Raw genomic sequence first — 20,838 nt, forward strand, 5'->3', positions numbered from 1 at the left:
AACATCTCTTTACGACTGAAGAAAGAAAGACATGAACATTTGGATGACAAGAGGGTGAGTACATTATATATGAATCTTTGTTTTGAAAGTGGATGACTTCTTTAACCATGTAGTAAAACTGTGGTTATACAAATGGTAATATGCCAAAAAAAAAAAATCATGGTTACTACACTTTCATAATAAAACCATGGTTAATTTTCGTAGGGATAGGAATTTAAGTCTCGTATTTCAGGTAGAGGTGATTGCCTTTTTGAAAGTTTGTTTATATGCATTAGCTGGACTAGCTCCCTGGTAAAAAAAAACAGCATATGCTGGTTAGGTATGTTTTGATGCTGGTTTAAGCTGGTCCTTATCTGGTTTATGCTGGTCCTTTGCTGGTTTTTGCTGGTCCTGTGCTGGTTTATGCTGGTCATGTTGCTGGTCAAGGACCAGCATAAACCAGCAAAGGACCAGCATAAACCAGGTAAGGACCAGCTTAAACCAGCATCAAAACATACCTAACCAGCATATGCTGTTTTTTTCACCAGGGCTAGCCTTAAGGAATAGCATTTGTAGCAAGATTTAAACTAAAGAAGCTACACTTATGATACTACAGGATGTCAAATGTGTTATTTAAATAGTAACAAAAGTTATGAAGATTCTAATCGTTTCGCATTCAAATAGAAAATTCACTTGTATTCCTATTACTGACCTAGAAAATAGCCGCCGTGGCTGCTACCAAGATGGTTGCCGAGTGGACCGACCCTTATAGGAACTTTGTCCAGAACAAAGATAGATTTGCAGATGATTAATGTCACTGTATGTGCTGTGTTGTGTGTTTGCCCCATTTATTCTAAGCACTTTGTCTAAGTCAAGCAGTCTAATGATGTGAACCCTCCGGCCAAACCAATCACACACATGCCACACTTTATCATTCACCCTGAGACCTACACTCACCTTATACAGAAATACACAGCAAACAAACCACAATCAACCTCTATAAACACATACACAAGATGATAAACACATCAACACAAACACATACACCCAACCCGTAGCTGGTAATATGAAAACATGATTTGTTTTGCCTTTACTAGTGGAGCTTTAATTGCTCAGTGGTTGCTCATTCATAGTTCTGTTTCTTTTAAGTAGTTTTCTTCTGAAATTACACACAAATGAGATTGAAACAAAACTGTGTAACTAGCATAGCTCAGCTAGCTAAAGTAGGTAAAAGTAGCAATGCTATTAAACTACATTACTCAGCTGGTGGTAGCATCAATTCCTTAAAGAAACAGTTCACCCAAAAATGAAAATTCGGTCATTAATTACTCACCCTCATGTCATTCCAAACCGTAAGACCTTCGTTCATCGTCAGAACACAAATTAAGATATATATAATTAAGATACAACACAACTGACACATGTAAGGCCCAGAAAGGTAACAACATAAAATAGTCCATGTGACAGTGGTTCAACCGTAATTTTATGAACTTACAATCTACTGTAGAAAAACAAGATTTGCAAATGTCTTCTATCGAATGACCTTGTACTGCAGGTAAAGATGATTTATTTCAATTTATATACAAACTAGTATTAAAGAAAGAGTATCAAAATATGGGCACACTTTTTTTTTGTTTTTAAGCAATATTCTCTCCATTCAGTCTCACTGCTGTGTGGGGGAAACTGAGATATTTAAAAGATATCTGTTTTTTTTTTCTATATGTCAGTCTCAATTGTATGGAAGCCAGTTTCTGCAAGAAAAAAGCCAGAATTGTGAGATATAAACTCACAACTGCAAGTTATAAAGTTAGAATAGCAGAACATAAAGTTGCAAGTGAGAAATACACTTAAAAAAAAAAGTAAAAACTTGCAATTCTAACTTTTTTTCTTGCAATTGCGAGTTTGTCACTCACAATTTTGACTTTTTCTCAGAATTGTGAGATACAAACTGGTAATTGTGAGTTATAAAATTCAGTTCTGAGGGGGGATCAAGACTGATATGTTATTAGAATTGCAAGTTTAAATCAAATTTCGGAAAAAAAAAAAACTAAATTCTTGCAATTGCGAGTTTATATCATGCAATACTGACTTTGTAACTCACAACTGCAGGTTTATATCATGCAATTCTGAGAAAAAAATCAGAACTGCAAGTTTTCATCTTGTAATTCTGATTTATAACTTGTAATTGTGAGTTTATATCACATAATTCAGAGGGAGATTAAAAGGTCGCAGTTACCATTTTTATTTTTTATTCAGTTGTGGAAACAGGCTTTCATAGATTTGACTTTTCGCTAATTAAAATGCAAATATCAGGAATGACATTTTTAAAAAAAAAAAAACAATTAATTTTGACATTCACTAGTAAAAATGTGTTTAATGATTTTTAAATTAATAATTTGATTTCTGTAAGTAATGGTCATTTTGTTTCAAAAATTCATATTTTTACATTTTAGTAAACATTTAATTTCTGATTATCAAGAATTAGTAATGTTACTTGTAAATTGTTCAATTCCTGATATCAAGAATTATAATTTTAAGTAGTGGAAACTATCGATAATGTATCCTGAAAATGAATAAATGTTAAAACAGCTTGCCATATTCCTACGAGTTACCCACCAATGGGTTTTATTAAACCACAAACGAAAAAATCTGCAAAAAACACACATCTCCACTAAAATCAAATGCTACCAAAACAATAATGTATCTCACTTAATGAAAAACACACACACAGATAAGCCCAATTACACACCGACTGGCACACACACACACTTGATTACACACTGACATACACCATTACACCCCTGAAAACCCAATTACACACTCAGAGGCCAAGGAAAAAAAATGGAAACACACACAGCCTGAGCTACATGCACACAGTTGTACAGTACACACACATATATTAAGCTTAGCATTAATGGCCATTCAAGAGTCCTTTTAATTCAGTCCACTATTGCCCTCTCTCTCCTTCACTGACCCTTCCTCAGGCTGTCCATCTCTCCTCTTTCCTCTCATTCTCCTCCACGCTCTCTCTTTTTCTCTATGTACTGATGATTATTGCTCCCGTGAGGGTGCTGTAAAAGCGTTGGTGTGGCAGGAGTGGGATTAGGGTCCCGCAGCCCACTGGATCACCCCTTATACGTGTCTTAGAGATAGATTACACAAAAACACAGGTGGGGAATTTCCATTGACTCCTATTGTTTTAATAATGAGCAAAATACATTTTCAGTCACCACTATACCTAAAGCTAACCCTTAAAGCAACTATATTTTCATGAAGACAATATTTAGTACAGCCGAATAAAAATCTACAATAAAATGTGTATATAAATCATTTTTATTATTTACTGTAAATATGTAGCCACTACTGCAGTCTTTAGTGTCACATGATCCTTTAGAAATCATTCGAATATGCTGATTTGCTGCTCAAGAACATTTCTTCTTATTATGAATGTTAAAAATGATTTTTGAATGGTAATGTATTTCTATACACACATATACCTGCATAAAAAACCCAGATATATGGACAGCGCCTGACGACCTTGTGCGGAGGCAATAGGTTGATCAACTGAAGCATCTGCACGCTTCCTCGCATCTACTAAACAAGTCAAAGCTGAGATGTTCCCCAGGGATGTGTGACAGAGCGAGGAGGGTGTGAAAATTAAGTATTGATTTGACAGTGGCTTTTTCCAGGTATTTAGGGTTGTTAAGGGTCGAGCAGACTTCTGAGGAGCTGGAGGAAGATGGATTCAAAGCATGTTGTTTCATGCAATTCCACACGTCATTGAACGGTTTCATCTAGACCTAAAATGACCTTTTTATGTTATACACTGGAACTCAAATATCTTGACTCAAAATAAAAAAAAGTATTTTGAAAATACTTTAAAATGTGATTTAATGACATATTTGAGATTCTGCATTGTGTCAAATCAATGCAATCAAGATGCTATTCGCATCATCTCATATCATGCTGGAGAATACGATCATTAGGTTTTCATCAGGAGTTTATGCAGCTTCAAAAGCAAAAAAGGAAAACCAAATACGAAGACAATCTTAAACCCATTTTTATGCTAGTAATATAATTTGGAATGAAAAAGGACTGCATTAAAGGAAAACTTCACCTAAAAATGAAAATAATCCCATGATTTACTCAGCCTCAAGCCATCCTAGGTGTATGTGATTTTCTTCTTTCAGATAAATACAATTGGAGCTAAATGACTCCTGGCTCTTCCAAACTTTATAATGGCAGTGAACGGCTGGTAAGATTTTGAAGTCTAAAAAAGTGCATCCATCTATCATATAAAGTACTCCACTTGGCTCTGGGATGTTAATAAAGGCCTTCTGAAGGGCTCCTATCCATATTTAAAACTTTATAAACTGTAATCTCTAGCTTCCGCTAACTGTCGTATGCACGTTCACAAGAGAGTGGTGGTCCAGCAGATGACGTAGGCGTAGCGTAAGCTCTGGTGAGAAGTGACGAACACAGAAGCTCAGAGGAGAGAGCAAAACAAAACACAGGTCACAAATTAGAAGTACAAAACAAGGATTTGTAAAGAAAAATGTTGGAGGATTTCGATATACAGTTGAGGTCAAAAGTTTACACCCCTTTTCAGAATAATTAAAAATGTTATTTTACCAAAATAAGAAGGATCATACAAAAAGCATGTTATTATTATCTTTTGACACTGAGGACAACTGAGAGACTCATATGCAACTATTACAGAAGGTTCAAATGCTCACTGATGCTCCAGAAGGAAAAACCAAGCATTAAGAGCGAGGGGTGAAAACTTTTGAACACAATGAATATGTGTACATCTTTCTTATTTTGCCTAAATATCATATTTTTTTCATTTAGTACTGCCATTCAGAGGCTACAGAAGATAGTTACATGTTTCCCAGAAGACAAAATAAGTTACATTTACCCTGATCTTCAAATTCAAAAAGTTTTCACCCCCAGGCTCTTCCTTCTGAAGCATCAGTGAGCATTTGAACCTTCTGTAATAGTTGCATATGAGTCCCTTAGTTGTCCTCAGTGTAAAAAGATGGATCTCAAAATCATACAGTCATTGTTGGAAAGGGTTCAAATACACAACAATGCTGGAAAACCAAAGAATTTGTGGGACCTGAAGGATTTTTCTGAAGAACAGCAGAAAACAAACAAAACATGGTTCTTGTGAGACTAGCATATTCTCAAGAGAGCTACCTATGTCATCTGCTGGAATGCTACTCTCCCATGAACGCGTATACGACAGTTAGTGGAAGCTAAGTTTAAAACTTAAACGTTTTAAATATGGATATTATTCTTACACAAACGCATCGATTCACTTCAGAAGGCCTTTATTAACCTCTCAGGGTTGTGTAGAGTACTTTTTATGTTGGATGGATGCACTTTTTGGGGTTTCAAAATCTCAACACCCGTTCACTGCCATTGTAAAGCTTTTTTACATTTTTTAATTTAACTCATATTATATTCATATATAAGTCATATGGAAGTCATAAGGATGGCTTGAGGGTGAGGAAATCATGGGTCCATTTTCATTTTTGGGTGAACTCTCCCTTTAAATAAGAAAAATGCTAAGTAGAAGCATTTATATTAGTTCACTGTAATGCACTGTAATAAATGAGTTCATGTAATGTCAGGAACTAGTTAGCATAGGAAGCAAATAAAAAGTTGATATGAAAGAGCAAACATCTGATGAAATACAACAAACAATGCTAGTAACACGCGAAGGCTCCGATTTCACACTGCACTCTTTCATGCTGTCCTTATCAGCTCTCTCTCTCTCCCTCTCTCTCTCTCCTGTTCTTTTTACCTATTTAAGGAAGGTAGGATGTGTATGGAGTGTGAATAGACCAGACATCTTGTGAGGATTTGCAACTGAGCATGTAAAGCACACAAATCTTCACACATACAAACATCTATGCACACAATGATTAACATCAGTACATTCACACAGTCATATAAATGATATATGTAAGGAAAACTGACGACAAGCCATTATATTATGCATTATAGAACAATAATACATGACCGGAGTGGCTACGCAGCCATGAGGTGAAGCGGGTGTGCATTCTTTTTTCAATAATTCGGTTTGAAGTCAATTATTCCGCTTATACTAACAGCTCAAGACATATTTCAGATGTTTTATTTCAAGACATTTGTCAGGTTTTTGTCCTCAAATAGCTCTTGAGTGTAGGGCTAATCTTATCCCAAACCTCTGTTGCCATTTCCAAAACATAATTTTAGAACTAGTAAGAGAGGCTTGAGACATTGATATGTAGACTAATGCAGTTATTGGAGAAAGTGAGAGAAGGACCTTTGAAATAGCTGGAATAATTTGGTGAAGTGATATCGAACTGTAATATAGTCAAGAACTATATGGAAGTAACTACTTTAGCTGTGCGTTTCATGAAAAATAATTGCACATCTTACATCATGTCCTAACCAGACGCAGTGCGATAAGATTCCAGCGACAAGCGATTTGTTTGTCCACACCAGACGCAACACATGACAAAATTAATCAAAAATCAGAGCCAATCAGAAGAGCACATGGGCAGGCTCTTTTCCCAAACGCAATGCATTTGCAACAAATTAGATAACTACATAATCTAATTCATAAATATGAAACCGTTTTAAAATGATTAAAATACATATGAAGTGACTGATACAATCTTTGTTATGGAACACATTTCAGGTATTAAGACTTGTATGGCTTAATATAACATAATTGATGTCTCTTACTGAAATATGTAGTAGAAAACCCATAAAAGATTTACGTTATTTTAAAAAATCCACGTTGTTTTTACATATTTTGGACTATGGGGGGGCACCATTACTTCGATGATGTAAAATCGTTGCAATCTATGAGCTACTGGCACTACCCATTGCTATTTTTACCGCAATACAACTCAGAATCTAAAATACAGCTTTTAGTTGTAATTTTCAGTTAAAGCGCAACTAAAGAAGTGATGTAAGTCTTCACTGCTTTCTTACTAATAAGAAGAGGAGAAAAGAATGGGAAGATGCCTGTGGACGAATAAAATTTCCTAAAGACCCACATCTTTGTTCTCTTCACTTTAACCCTGATGCCTTTGTGGCTTTTAGTAGACCACAGCTACTGAAAGAGTTTACAAATGGCAGAGACAGGAAACCCTAGATGCCATCCTAGCAGGATGTAAACATGTCGACATCAACATTGTCATGACGGCGCAGCCACTGAAGGAGTTTCTCAGCGTGGATTTCACTCGATATTTGAGGACGGTTAGACCCCTTGATGGTACAGCATTTGGTTTAAAGAGCAGGTCAAATGGTATTTTAAAGTATCCTAATATTGTGTTGGAGTACCCTACGAAAGTTTTAAATGCATTTAAAGTCAGAAAACATGTAATTTTCTCAGAATATATTTACACATACTCAATGATTTCGAAATGAGTTGTTCAATCAGTTCTGAGCGTAAGGTCTGTAAAGTCTACTCTGCTCTGATTGGTCAGATGGCAGAAGCCTGTTGTGATTGGCACAGAGAGGAGTACTGGAGGAGTAACTAGTTAGCGAGCGCTACTATCTGTGTTGCCATGTCGCGGTTGTTTTTGATGTCTGCGGGTTGAAGCAACCCCTGTAACATCATATTTACCCCCTGAAATGTAAATTTACTATGGGAACCCTGACAAAAAAAGTGTATTTTACACCCTGGAATGCAATTTTTCATGGGGGACCCCCCTCGAAATGTGATTGGGCTAGTTTAGGGCTAGTTTTAAGTAGTAATTGGGCTAGTTTTGTTGTGAAAACCTGGAAACCCTGGCTACCATTCACAAAGCATGTACCTTTACATAAAACAATAATAAAGTGCTCCAATCTGTTCTAAAAATAATGACATAAAAACATTTAGTTTAACACCTATGCATGCAAATTGTACCCACAGCTAAAGTTTAGCTGTTAAACTGTAAACACTTAATAAAACAATAATGAATGATACGTTAGCCGAGTGCTGCGATGACTAACCAATGGAACAATACAGTCTGTAAACAAAACACACATGTCTACATTCTTTATTATTACACTAAGTTATTAGAGCGACAGTCTACATTAATCTACACATACTTAGGAAATACCGAGTTCACAGCGAATTATCAGAAGTATTTTAGTAAGACAGTAATATCGTGGTTTACCCAGAAACCTAAAGCTGCACTAGGTATACATCACATATTAGCATAAAAATCTTGATACTTTGAACACTCAATTGAAAACGTACACATAACGAATCAATCGTATTTACAGGTTGTGGTTCGGAAATGCTTGTTGGTCCAAATAAAGAAGATTAGAAGCCAACGAAGATAAACGGCAAGATTAGAGAAGGAGTCCTCTGTAAAATGATCGGTACCTGAGCTTATCATTGCAGTAGTCTGTATACTGTTGTTCCAGCTGCAACGTCACAAAAATATAAACAGTGTCCAAAACAGAATCAGCTATCGCAGCTGGTTAGGACAAAAACACTGATTAACTTGGAAAAGACGCCTTTGCAATACCTTATCACATTTCGTGGCATGACATCTGGTTAGGACAGTGTTAGAACATTCGTCAGCCAATCAGAATCAAGCATTCAACATCCCTTCAGTAAAAGACTAAGATAGACTCAAACATACAAAGCATTCTCCAGCATATTTGCTTCACACAAGACTGCCGTTTCAAACGAAAAGAGAGCTTTAAGAGGTTAGGAAAATGTTTTGGACATAATGATGCCTCATCGGGAATTTCCTCCCGGTTTCATCCTTTCAAAAGCAGCTGTCACACGCACGCACACACACAGCTCAAGCAGCGCAGTAAAGCCATCAATAGGCGCTTGATGGTGTGCAAAGGTGATTATCAATAATCGATACAGCCGGTCACTCAGAATTGTGAGCGTTCGCCAGCATCTGAGTAGTCACTTTCTTTACTCATTTCCTCTGAAATCACTCTAGATGCTCCATCGTCCATTCACATAAACTTGTTTCATGTGGGAGTTACCATTCACTATCCAGGGGGGTTTGAGGAGAGGTAATTCCCCATTAGATGAGCCGCGTCAAATCGAAGCAGTTTGGAGGATGTGGAAGAGCATCAGTATCTCGCATGTCTCTGGACCTTCAGCGGTAATGCACTGAGAGAAAAGCTCTTTAATTGCTCTGAGGGGCGATGCAGCACTAACAGGCTTCTATTGTGCTGTTTTATAATGGCTATAATGGTATACAATCAGCATGGCCATTATTCATGTGCAAACTTGACTCACTCACCTGTTTTCCATCTCAAATAAAGAGATTTTATTACAGCCTTTCATTTCATCTCTCCTAACACTCACTCGCTTTTCTCTCCCTCTCCAATAACACTCCCCCGTTCACCGCCCACTACAATAACAGAGAGAAAGAGAGAGAGAGAGATCTGGGGAGAGAGAAAGCACTAAGGATAGTGAGTACGAGAAAGAAAGAGAAAGATATTCAGACCAAGAATAATTACCAGGAGAGAAGAGGAAAGGAATCGTCAGAGAGAGGAAAAGGAAAAACAGTACAAGTACAAGTGAGAGTGAACGAACGAGAAAGGAGGAGGAAAAAAATGAGTGGGTGAGACAGAGAGAAAAAGAGAAATAAAGAGAAACAGAGACAGAAAAAGAAAGCCACAGGGAAGACAGGCAGCGGAAGAGAGATACTGAGACAGAACAAATTTCCTATACGTCTGCCATATCAGAAGCACCTGCAGAACAAGGACCACGACCACACGTAGAAGTGATTTCCAGACTACATACTGAGACAGATCCATTCAGAACAGTGCCAGATGCAAGAGAACACCTCATAACGCTCGCACAGACCCACTCGCGCAGACACACGCTTCAGACGACTGCACTGTTGCAAAACCCACTGAGCATTTTAAGCAACACGAAGGTTTTTTCATGAGAAATTTGCGCCATAGTTATTCTGCCTTCTAAGATACCTCTTTTTAGACAATTATCAAAGCGGCTTTCAATGGAAATGCAATCCCAGAAATTACCGTGGTGATCTCCACCAAAAAAATGATTCCAAGATGGAGGATGATGCAAAAGAACTCTTAAGGCCCCGATATACTTCAAACGAAGTTCATTTTCGTTCTTCTTTTGGGGGCAAAACTAAGTTCGAAAAGGCTGAGCACTGGTATACTGTTTTCAAACATTCCGACACCCCCGTGCTGCTGGAGGCGGGCTGTAGATAATGTAAATATGTGTCACGCCGCTCGCGCGTATCCCCAGACACAACAACGATGTAATTATGAATTGTATCTAGGTGTGAGACGTGTACTAAACCTTTTTTTATTTTATGTGGTGTAGTGATTTAATTTTGATAAAAACAAAGGTTTATTATTCTATGTTGTTTTGGCATTTCATTTACTGCATTGGTTTTTAATTAATCTGTAAAAATAATATCCTCTTTTTCAAACTGAACCATTCTCAGATGCCTGTCGTTGTGCCGTCACACCCACAGATGTCACTCCCACGATAGCTGATTGACATGAGCGTTTTACCTCAGATCAGTTGTAACAGTCCACCCTCTTTGTTTCAATGCAGGAGCAGGGATGTACGTTAGACAAGAATATCTCAGATTGAAGTGTTGTGTTGCTGAATGTAATAATGAACATAGTGGTTGTCATTTTCCCGACATCTCAGGAGCTAGTATTATGCAGTAGATTATGTTTGTTTGTGAAGGGAATGCTCCTCCCAATCTACATATATCCATCTATGTTCACGCGAATCACTTGTGATTCAGCTTCACTTACAGCACAAGTGAGTATGAGGGGTTTTTTATGAATCTTTGTGATCGCCTTTCTTAGTAATGTGCTAGTTAGCAAGTTTAGCGGCTAAATGCGGCTAAAGTAAACAGGCTCGTCTCTCCACAGAGAGAAGAGAGGGGCGGGGCGAGCAGAGCTCATTTGCATTTAAAGCAGCGTCGACTAGAATGAGATGATTTTTGCAGAGCTGATTTTGGCAAGGTAAAAAGGGTGTTGTTTTACACAACCACTGAGAATTTTTAACCAAAGTATATTATAGACTTTTTATTAAGACCCTAAAGAATCATATCAGCTTGTGGAAAATGGGCATCTGATGACCCCTTTAAATTCACTTATAGTAAAAACAACAGCAGCAGCAGTATGTTGTGACAACATTTACTTAAAACATATATTTGGATTCGGTGCTTTATCTCCACTATTTCCTTTCATTCTTTACATGGCTTTGGAAAACTTGTCTCGGATGTTTCTCTACATTGCTTTTTGCATAACTCTGGGTCGTCAATTTCTTTCTAGGATTTAAAACGCCTTCTCCGAAACTTTAAAGTCTTCCTGTGAGTGATCGTACAGGTACAGTTACATTTGTACTAGCTCAGCTATTCAACACTTCAGTGTTTTCATGTTGCTACTGCTAGTAACTTCACTAACTTGGTGGTGATGTTGTTCTCCTATCTGACCTCCGTGGAATGAGAAATAAAACCGGAAAAAATCTCCTGCAAAGCAGGTGGAGTTTCAGAACACACCCACCAACTGCGTAATGGCCAAAGGAGCCAAAACTAACTCCCCGCTTTGGTGAGCTGTTTCGAACTGCCGAATTGAACTCAAAACGAACTTCGTTCAGTACGTTTTAAAAGGGATCCCTGGGTGTTTAGACCTGTATGGCTTAATACAATATAAATTATGTCTCTTACTGAAATATGTAGTGGAAAACCCATTAAAGATTTACATTATTAAAAAAAAAATCACATTGTTTACATATTTTGGACTATGGGGGGCGCCAGTATTTTAATGACGTAAATGGTTACACTATGTGAGCTATTTCTACCACAACACAACTAGGAATACACAACTCTTAAAATAAAATACGGTTACGATGAGCACAGCTACTGAAAGAGCTTACAGGTGGCGATGGATATAAGCATATAGGCTTAAAGCAAATGCCGTATCATTGATTTTTCCCCACAAGGAGTCTAAACGCCACTGGATATCGAGTGAAATCCCTGCTGAGAAACTCAGTGGCTACGGGTGTCATGACAAGGGTCGGCATGTTTACATCCTGCCAGGATGGCATCTAGCGTTTCCTGTCTTTGCCATTTGTAAGCTCTTTCAGTAGCTGTGGTCTACTAAAAGCCTCAAAGGCATCAGGGCTAAAGCGGAGAGAACAAAGATGCAAGTCTTAATGAAGATTTATTCACAGGCATCTTCCCATTCTTTTCTCCTCTTCTTCTCACTAGGAAAGCAGTGAAGACTTACATAACTTCTCTTTTTGCCCTTTGACTAAAAATTACCACCAAATGCCGCACGATGTGGCATCGTATCAGTATTTTATTTTCTGGGTTGCTTATTCACAGTTGTGTTGTGGTAAAAATAGCAACAGGTAGTGCCAGCAGCTAACCGAGTGCAGAGATTTTACATCTTTGGAAAAATAACCTATGTATAACCCCAAATCTTGTATAATATTAACTAATATTTGTGTTCTATGTGTTTTAAGTGTATTAGAGTACCCAGCTGTAAGATTAGCAATATGCTAATGTCAAATTCTAATGAAATCAATTGAGATTGCCTGTGTGTGGCGGTCCAAATCACATATAAATTGGTACTCTCGTGAACACATGCCAAAGACTGACATGGAAAAGAAAACACTGTTGAATAAATCCATTATTTTTGTTTTCCTTGTGCACAAAAAGTATTCTTGTGGCTTTATAAAATTAGGACTGAAGCACTGACGTCACACAGACTATTTTTACATTGTTCTTACTACCTTTCAGGGCCTTGAATGTGGTAGTTGCATTGCTGTCTATGCAGTGATATTTTTATCAAAAATATCTTAATATTTGTTCCGAAGATGAACAAAGGCAAAGTCCCTTTCAACAAAGTCTGGTCGCTCGACAGCCATTTTTGCAACGAAGGGGGCAGCTCATCCAAGACCAAGTCCCATTTAAATGAATGGGGAAGTCCTGAAATCTCAGTAACTGCTTGCTGAACTCACAATTAAATTACATATTTCAAATCAGCAACATCTGAAATTAACTGCCCCATTAATGTTGTTTCTTATGCTCAAGTAGTGTTTAAAAAGCTTATTTTTCAAGCTAGACCAACTAATGCACATGCGCAGCCACAACGCACTTAATGACTGCGCATGCGCATTGGCCGGTCCAGCCTCAGGTTTCTATGGAAACCGGCACTTCAAATGCCGCTGCAGTGATGCAATGACTTTACCAATCAGTGATTGGCTCTTTCATTTGGAAGGCGGGACTATTCCGCCATATTGCGCTTGCAGTTTCTCCCATTCATAAGTATAAGAGTGAACTGTCTTTGTGTTTCTGTAGTCTTTGGTCAAACTCTATTGAAATCAATTGAGCGTACCTATGTATAGCGTCCCAAATCACATAAAAATTGGTACTCTCGTGAACGCAATGCTGAAGACTGACATAGAAAAGAAGAAATTGTTGAATAAAGTCGTTATTTTGTTTTCTTTGCACACAAAAAGTTTTCTGGTGACTTCATAAAATTAAGATTGAACCACTGATGTCACATGGAGTATTTTATCCATGTCCTTACTACCTTTCTAGGCCTTGAATGTGGTAGCTGTGTTGCTGTCTATAAAGTGTTTATAAGATATTTTCCTCAAATAATATTTCCCCGTCTTACGGGTTTGGAACAACATGAGGGTGAGTAATCAATGACAGAACTCTCATTTAAGTGTGCGTACTGTACATTTACCCCCCCGTTTCACAAACAAGGCTTAAGTGTAGTTCTAGATTAAAATGCAAGTCTGAGTTGTTTCAACTGAAAGAACTTTGCACTGACTGATCTTAAAATATATCAGTGCCTTTGTTTTGTCTTTAGATGCACACCAGTAATGTTTTTTTTTTTTTCAAGTCACGTTTATAAAAACTACTTAAATGTCCTAATTGAACTCTGGCCTAATCCTGGCTTAGTGTAAACCCTGTTTGTGAAACCAGTCCATAAAGTCCCAAATCAGTCACTTACAAGGTTCAATGATAATTATATAAGCTTACATTAACACAAGCTTCCTGTCACCACCAAAAATTAGGCAACTGACACCAAAGCTACATAAGTAGACAATGAGCTCAGCTTTGTCTGTCCCTTTCTTACTCACACACATACATTCAGCCTTCAATCTGAGGCTGTGACTATTACAGTGGAAAATAGTTCACCTTGACACGATGTGTCAGTTACATTCAATCCTTCTAACGTAACAACACAAGAATCATTCTCTTACCTAACTTTAGCCTCACACTGATGATTTGAGACTTCGGCTTTATATAAAATGTTACTAGTCTGTAATTCAGCTGAGGTAAAAGCCACTTTTTGAGTAACACTATGTAGGCTGTAATGGCAGTTACATCTATTTTGATCATCAATCAAGCAACACTTGATTTTAAGCTCAAGAGCCGACTGCGAGGATGTGTGTTCTCGCCACCCATGAGTTCAAAACTTTTGCAGAGCAAAACGGAGGTTTGTCATGCATAAATAAAGAGAGTGTACTGTATGTTCCTCCAAAATTTATAAATCTCTATTAGTAAAACGAAACACATACACACTCACACCACATCACTTAAACTACACCACATTCAGTATTAAAAGGATAGTTCGGGCAAAAATTCAAATTTTGTCATTAATTACTCACTCTCATGTCATTCCAAACCTGTAGGACACTCTTTTATCTTCAGAACACAAATTAAGATATTTCAGATGAAATCTGAGAGCTTTCTGACCCTGCATAGAAGGGTCCTACAACGTTCAAAAGATACCAAGAACATCGACAAAATAGTCCATGTGACATCAGTGGTTCAACCGTAATATTATGAAGCAACGTGAATACTTTTGGTCCACATAAAAACAAAAATAACTATTTTATAACTATTCCTATAATTATTTTAACAACGTCCTTACTACCTTTCTGGGCCTTGAACGTGGTAGTTGCAGGGTCAGAAAGCTCTCGGATTTCATCAAAAATATCTTAATTTGTGTTCTGAAGATGATCGAAAGTCTTACTGGTTTGGAACGACATGAGGGTGAGTAATTAATGACAAAATGTTCTTTTTTGGGTGAACTATCCCTTTAAACAAACAGTTTATGTTTACTATTCTCTATCGCCAACATGCTTCCGATTTCCACAAAAAAATCGACTCATCTCTCAGTTTGTTTACAGTAAAACACTTACAATGGAAGTCTAGAGAGTGTGGTGGGTTTGCAAGCAAAAATGTGCAGCTCAAATTTTGGTTAAACCAATTATACTATTTATTCTGTACAAAAGTGTTTTGGCATGTGAACTTAATGTTATCTAAATCATCATTTTTGCACCCTAACACTGTTTTAGAAGGGTGAACCTTTTGTTTATGTGTTACAGATGTAATTTTTTTTTTCATTTCATTTCATTTCTGCTAGCCCTGCATGTACCATGTGAAAATTACATTATTTAATGGGTTTACGTGGTCATAACAGGAGTTGAATGATCAGACGTTACTGCACAGATAAGCATGTGAAGTGATTCTTTCACATTACTCTCACGTATAAATGTTCATTATTCTGGAACAGTGTGTATTTTAACATTTATTCTGGATGCACTGACTTTCATTGTAAGAGCCATACCATAAATATGGAAACCTGCATATGCAATTGTGGCCATAAATGAAGAATTTGTTCCCACATCTTAGTAATTTGTGCTTCATTGTAGTTCAATAGTGGAAATGATGGAACAAATGAGCATAATGTGTGAAATAAAACGAGGAACATGTTAACAACTTAGAACATGGCGATGACTGAATTAAAATGAGGGAATGAACGTAGCCACAAATGAATAAGTCTTGGGAGCAATTTCTTAATTCATGGTCAGAATATCCATTTTTTTTTATCGACATGTTAAGCGTGGGGTGCCGTACATATATATATATATATATATATATATATATATATATTTTTTTTTTTTTTTTTTTTTTTTTTTTTTGCTTGTTTTTCAAAGTGAGGGATTATTCAAAATGTCCCTATGGGAACTTGTTTTGGATCCATGTTTCCGAACTTTTCTTAAATCACACAAATATTACTGATCTCTTCCCCATTTAAGAAATCTCCCAGACAGCTGTCCAAAATTCTTTCTGAGCCTACAGACATCTGATCCTCTGACAGAAGCAGCATTACTCACAAGTGTATGTTTACTAAGATAGACAACTATTTAAAACATTCACGCTCACGCCAGATACACAGGTGCATCATTACACTCCCCTGTTCCAGAAAGGTGACAAATGCCATACCAATTCTCCATGGATGTTTGTTTTGAGTGCTGATTTTGTGTAACATGATACAGCTTTACACCCTCTAAAGAACAGAAGTTCCTGTGATCAGACACTTTGTGCCCATTCAAAGCAAGACAGCTTATGAATGCAACTTCCGAAAAACATTTATTTATATCTCTGATGATTAAGTTGCTTGATTATTGTTGGTGTTTGTGGCAAAAATCACGCATTCGCATAGCACGTCTAAATTTGGTCACTCCAAATGAGTCACACTTTTCGCAGATCATTTGCTTTAAACGGAAATTTCTGTCATCATCCATCCACCCTCACCTCGCTTGAAACCTGTGACTTTTTCCAGTAGAGCGCATAAGCAGTTACTATAATAAAGGTCAAAGCTGCTGTTTTCCATAAAATGATTATTGGGTGTGAAACACACTTGCAAATTTGCTTGGTTTACCAAAAAAAAATATATATATATATATACACTAAACAGAAACAATGACACTATATTATCTTAAAGGTGTGGTCATATTCGCAAAATTGCAGGGGAAATTTGTGTGAGGAAATCTTTCACCAAACACAGATGCAATTGTCAAATCCGGTCACAAAAATGGAATTTACTGTGTAACGCGGAATTTCACGGAAAATTTTGGATGAATACATCGAAAGTAGGTCTGAACACTTAAATCAAAACACAATACTGACTAGCGTCTTTGAACGTTAAGCTGCAAAAACAGTATTTAAATATGAATCCTGCATTTTCTGCATGTCTGTGTGAATGAATTGTGCAGATTTGTTTCATTTTTAACCTCTGTCGCATCAATATATGAAAACATGAACTGTTGAGAGTCACTTCATGAGCATTTTACCATTTCTTTTGAGAAAAACTATCGTTTTATATACCATACAAAGGTCTTCACAGCAACCCGTCAAAATAAAAGTTTGGTTTAACTTAAAGAAACTGTGACAGAAATATATTACTGAATGTAATGATAGTAATAATACATTAGTTTTTTTTTTGTTTTATTTTGTACTGTATTTGGTAAAAATAAAACTGAATTAAACATATTTCATACGATGTCAATTAATCAGACATGCTTTTTGATTAATAATAATTAATTTAACCATGAAAACAGAGTCTAGAAAAATTAACATGGAAAAAAAAATGGACACCAGAAAAAGTATCAAATGGAAAAAAACGGAATTTGGAAAAAAAAAATAAAATGGATTTTATAGGGCCCTAAAAAGACTGGATTTCATCTGTGAAAATTCCCTTAACAATGGTAAATGTGACTGCATCTTTACACTTACAAACTAAGCAGTTGTTATAAGCAGTGCTTGAACTGGAAAAAAAGAAGTGCCGGTACTCCGGTACAGTACTGACTGTTCTACTATATGGATCCATCTCAGAATCTCTCAGAATCTGACCCACCGCATAAAACACCTTTAGTCAGCATTCATTATAAAACACTCCTTCTTTTAAGCCAAATACACAATGAAAGGATCATTTACCGGCATCTGGATGTAAGTCACTATTCTCTGCATTATTACTGAATGCTTCCACTTACTGGATCCTTGGACTTTCCAAGAGTTTAGCGGTTTAACATTTTGTGATCTCAAAAACCTGCTTCTTTTCATTTTTAAGGTATTGTTTTCGTTATATCGTACAGATTTGAGAGCCCAGTCTCATGAAAATGTGTATCAATAGCACGATTTTCTATTTTTCTATTTGGCATTTTATAGATCATTTATAAGTCTGTAAACTAAGTCTGCGCGTGCATCATGGTTGCAGAAAACTCCGGAGAGATAGCCTTTACGGCTAGAGAATTACACATTATTATATTGATTAGATGCCTTTTTCAAAATTTTCTCCGCATATTACATGAGCTTGTCACCAAGCAATAAGCACTGTTATTCAACGAAATTGACGTTAGATAGTGGGATAGTCTTACAGATACAAAACAGTGATGACTTTTTTTTGTAGGCGGAGCCTATCTGGTGACAGAAAATTACGGTTTTCAAGTGGCAGTCTATAGAGCCTTGGAATTAAATTCTAACTTTATTCTTGCAATTCCGAGATTACATCTCACAATTCTAATAAGGAAAAACAAATCGTCATTCTCTCTTTTTTCCTCGGCTCAGAATAGTAGTTTATATCCCACACTTCTGGCTTTTTTCCCTTCAGAATTGACAAACTCACTATTTTTGAGTTAAATCGAGTTATAAAGTCCGAATTAGGAGATATAACCTCACATTTGCAAGGAAAAAAGTCAGAATTGTGAGATAAAATAAATAAATGTTTAATAAAGGTTTAAATAATATATCACGCTGTAACTGTAGGGCTAATACAATACGTTCCCTATAAACAGCATATGTGAATATTATATTGTTTAAATCAAATTAATGCTTTAAAAGTAGAGTAATCATAGTAGTTTTCATTCACAGCATGTACGTTTAAACATATGCGTTTAGCTTCAAATTACATCTTTGACGACAGTTTTCTATATAAATTATTTGCATGCCAATTTTGACATCAAACACATTGTTTTTTCTCTTATTTCATGGATTTTACCCATTTACCTCCACTTGTTACCACTGTTTTTTGCAACCGCTATGCGCACACAGCTGCAAGTGATGCAACTGAGACATCTACTCCAAACTGATCTATTCGTACGCTGAAATTGTGTTTGACGTGCATATAATACACAGTTTTCACGTGCATATTATACGCATCTATCCCACACCACTAATCCTAACGCAGACCGACTCCGCTTGCATTGCACGTGATTTGTCGATATATGAGAGCTGACCCCTCCAGGTAGTGTGATTTATATAATGTCATTTCTAATGACGCTTTGAGCTGCCATGTTCAATCTATGTGGGTAGATCAATATTCATGTATGAATAAAAGCCTAAATTAAATCTGTTTATCATATGAAGCAATCATGTGTCATCAGAAAGCTTGAATTAAACTACTGAATTCATCGGAATTACTTTTACATGACATGTGCAAGTGTTAGCTGTGTGGACTTTCAATGCATGGACAAAAATGTAACAAGAAGAGGGTGAGTAAACGATGACAGAATTTCCTCTTTAAGTGATTTTTGTCTGGTGTTGTTTTTTGAATGTCATCTCGGTTGTACTGCTTTACTTTACAGGCTGCGCTACATTGTGTATGGCTGTATCCAAGTTTTTTTGGGGAGCACACACATACTCTCATTCACACACAGTGCAGGACCAGCAGGATGTGTCCTCATGCATGCCTATTCACCCCAGTCCCCAGTATGCAAAGTCCTCACCTTACTGTAGACACCCCAGGACAGCTCGGTCTCAATCACCATGACAACAATGCCAAACATGCCGAATATGAGCGCATAGTCACTAAGTCTCTTCCTCTTTTCGAACAGCGCCCTCCTGTGGCCTAGTTTGTAGCCAATGTTCTGATTCTTACGTTTAGGGGCCTTGGAAGCGGTCCTCCCCGGCCCTCCCACGACAGCACCGCCCCTCCGTCCATTAGTCCCGCCCCCTGCCACGCCCCCCAGCACACCCCTGCTCTCAGAGAGGGCGTGGTTCTGGTGGTAGATGGACATTTGATTGGCCGAGGCCTCGAGTTCGTAAGCGTGTCCGTAAGGCGGATCCTCTTTCGAGGAGATAACGATCTCTGGGGGGTTCTGGGATTGGGACTGACTGTGTTGAGAGGAGGCCGCGGTCGCCTGGCTCGCGCTCGCCCCGCCCTCTTTGGTGTCACTTCCGCTGTCAGACTCGATGAGGTTCCGGCGGGAGGCGCTGAGGCGGCTGAGCGGCTTCATCACGCCGCCGCTGTACTTGCACGAGCTCATGGCGATCTCGGTAAAGGGGTTACTGTCCCGCCTGTGCACCAGGGGACTGGCCTGCCGGTGCTTACATCCCCTCTCGCGCTCCCTCTCCCGCTCGCGCTCGGTGGAAGGCGAATGAGAGGAGTAGAACAACGCGTTGTAGACGGGCGACGTCTCCCCGCTCAGGCTATGTTGGCTGCCCAGGCAGGAGGAGAGCGGCGTGCTGGTGGGGTGGAGCGCGTTGGGGATTGGCGTGGACAGCTGGGGCGTCGTGGACAGGGGCAACTTGGGCAGCGATGCCGGGGGAAGGTTCGGCGTGGTGGGCGACGGAGTGCCATTGAGACGCTCCAGGCTGCTGTTGCCTCCCGTGTGATTCGAGTGGTTGGTCCCAGGGTAGTTGCCTGAAAGGGAGGCATGGGAGAGACCACCGAGGGGGAGGGGCAGACGTTGCTCTTCGTCTTCACTCCCACTGAGAAGGGCCAGACTCAGAGAGGGAGGGGGATCCATGGCAACCAGGCTCCAGCAGGTTTGTTTGTGCTCTGCTCCTCAACTCTGGAGTTTAGTTGGAGGGAGAGAAAGCAAGAGAGAGAAGAACGGATTGTTACGTTATTTATAACCGAATAAAATTAGCAGGTGAAAAGGAGGATGGATTAAACGGGGGACTCCCCTTGTATTAATAAACCAAAGTGTTGGGTGACACTGAGTTGTTGTGCTTGAGGAGATGTTTGCGAGTGGAAAACGTGAAAACTGATGAACCTATGAACCCATCCACATCTACTGATCGCTCT

The 20,838-nt window shown here is 38.1% G+C and overlaps 1 protein-coding gene across 2 annotated transcripts in view; it reads right to left on the minus strand.

Annotated features, from left to right (window-relative positions):
* The window catches only part of kcnn3 (potassium intermediate/small conductance calcium-activated channel, subfamily N, member 3), an 85,723-nt gene that overhangs the window by 64,064 nt on the left and 821 nt on the right, over positions 1–20,838 (minus strand). For both annotated transcript variants that reach the window (XM_051132087.1, XM_051132088.1), the window contains exon 2: positions 19,535–20,602. In XM_051132087.1, coding sequence (XP_050988044.1) covers positions 19,535–20,557 — 1,023 coding nt within the window. In that variant the 5' untranslated portion in view covers positions 20,558–20,602. The remainder of the gene's footprint in view (positions 1–19,534; positions 20,603–20,838) is intronic.

Source organism: Labeo rohita, chromosome 16, assembly GCF_022985175.1.
Source record: "Labeo rohita strain BAU-BD-2019 chromosome 16, IGBB_LRoh.1.0, whole genome shotgun sequence".
NCBI classification, from domain to species: domain Eukaryota; kingdom Metazoa; phylum Chordata; class Actinopteri; order Cypriniformes; family Cyprinidae; genus Labeo; species Labeo rohita.